This window comes from Lottia gigantea (genome assembly GCF_000327385.1).
Source record: "Lottia gigantea unplaced genomic scaffold LOTGIsca_306, whole genome shotgun sequence".
NCBI lineage: Eukaryota > Metazoa > Mollusca > Gastropoda > Lottiidae > Lottia > Lottia gigantea.
This window is the reverse complement of record NW_008709015.1, coordinates 27434-29143: the sequence shown is the minus strand read 5'-3', so window position 1 is coordinate 29143 and position 1710 is coordinate 27434. Positions and strand designations below refer to the sequence as shown.

Sequence of the window (1710 nt, the reverse complement as noted above, 5' to 3'; positions counted from 1 at the left end):
ACAAAAAACACATTAAATGATTATCTGTGATAATCTATATCACATTTCAGATTGACAATCCGGTATTTGGTTCGTCTGTAATTAAAAAATACTTGTCAGTCGGGTCATTCTCCTGCGCAGATGATCACGAGAATTTGATAGCGCCCTGGAGTTGTTCTTAAATTACAGACAAACAAAATTTTTTATTTTCAAACGCGATACAAATAGTTGAGATTGGGGTGGATATTGAAGGAAAACTACCTCTTAGAATGAACATGAAATTTAGATTTTCAAACTTAGCCAATAAGAGGCTAAGGCTAAGAGTTTGAGAAATCATATGTCGATTCTAAGAGACAGTATCACTTTAACATATAGATTATTGTATGCTCAGTTATATCAGGGTATATTCATGTAGGCTATTGCAGTTTTTACTTACACACATTATGAGAATATTTACCTTGTACAGGCTTATTCATATGTTTTGTTAAGACTTTGTTATCGTTTGCGTCTGCATAGAGCTTGTGCGACTGCGTCTTGATGTAACTATATAGTTTAGTTTTAACTTATCTGTGTGTATTTAAAACTGAGTTTTACATCCTATGTTTATATCTAATAGCTTGCTGCATGTCTTTGGGGTCTTTATTTGTAGCAATGGAGTATAGATTATTGGTTAAATGTGGGAATACCCAAACATAAACTAATTGTTGGGATACCAACTTACGGCATGAGTTTTACACTCGCCAACCCAAACGAACATGGTGTGTTCGCACCTGCAACCGGAGGAGGTCGAATGGGAAAGTATACCAGCGAGGGAGGAATATTGTCGTATTATGAGGTAAAGTAGACATTTCTGTTTTTATTTTTGTTTATTGTTGTTGTTTGTTGTTTTTAGTAATTAATGTTGTCAGTTTAATTATGTACAGTATATTAGTATAATTTCTAATCACATCAACCAATACTATATACTGTTAAATTCAGTATCTATATAATTCAATATCTCTATAATTTAATATCTCTATAATTCAATATCTCTATAATTCAATATCTCTATAATTCAATATCTCTATAATTCAATATCTCTATAATTCAATATCTCTATAATTCAATATCTCTATAATTTAATATCTCTATAATTCAATATCTCTATAATTCAATATCTCTATAATTCAATATCTATATAAACATAACGTTCACCATTTAAACAATTGATAATTTCTAAATTCTGAAATCAGAACGAAATGAGAAATGATAAAGTATAATAATTTGTATGTAGAGCTTGTATATTTAAAGGTTTGTATTATATTTGTATGTATAACTGTTTGTATTATTGTATATATTTAAAGGTTTGTATTGTATTTGTATGTATATCTGTTTGTATTATTGTATATATGAAAGGTTTGTATTGTATTTGTACGTATAACTGTTTGTATTATTGTATATATGAAAGGTTTGTATTGTATTTGTATGTATAACTGTTTGAATTATTGCATATATGAAAGGTTGTATTGTATTTGTATGTATAGCTGTTTGTATTATTGTATATATGAAAGGTTTGTATTGTATTTGTATGTATAACTCTTTGTATTATTGTATATATGAAAGGTTTGTATTGTATTTGTATGTATAGCTGTTTGTATTATTGTATATATGAAAGGTCTGTATTGTATTTGTATGTATATCTGTTTGTATTATTGTATATATGAAAGGTCTGTATAGTATTTGTTTGTATAT

General features: G+C 27.9%; 1 protein-coding gene across 1 annotated transcript in view; it reads left to right on the top strand.

Moving 5' to 3' along the window:
• Positions 1–1710, top strand: part of LOTGIDRAFT_62010 (hypothetical protein) — a gene marked incomplete at both ends in the record, with an annotated part of 18513 nt that overhangs the window by 11112 nt on the left and 5691 nt on the right. Inside the window, 2 exons of the mRNA XM_009057626.1 lie at positions 304–390; positions 637–814. Of these exons, the coding sequence (XP_009055874.1) occupies positions 304–390; positions 637–814 (265 nt within the window). The remainder of the gene's footprint in view (positions 1–303; positions 391–636; positions 815–1710) is intronic.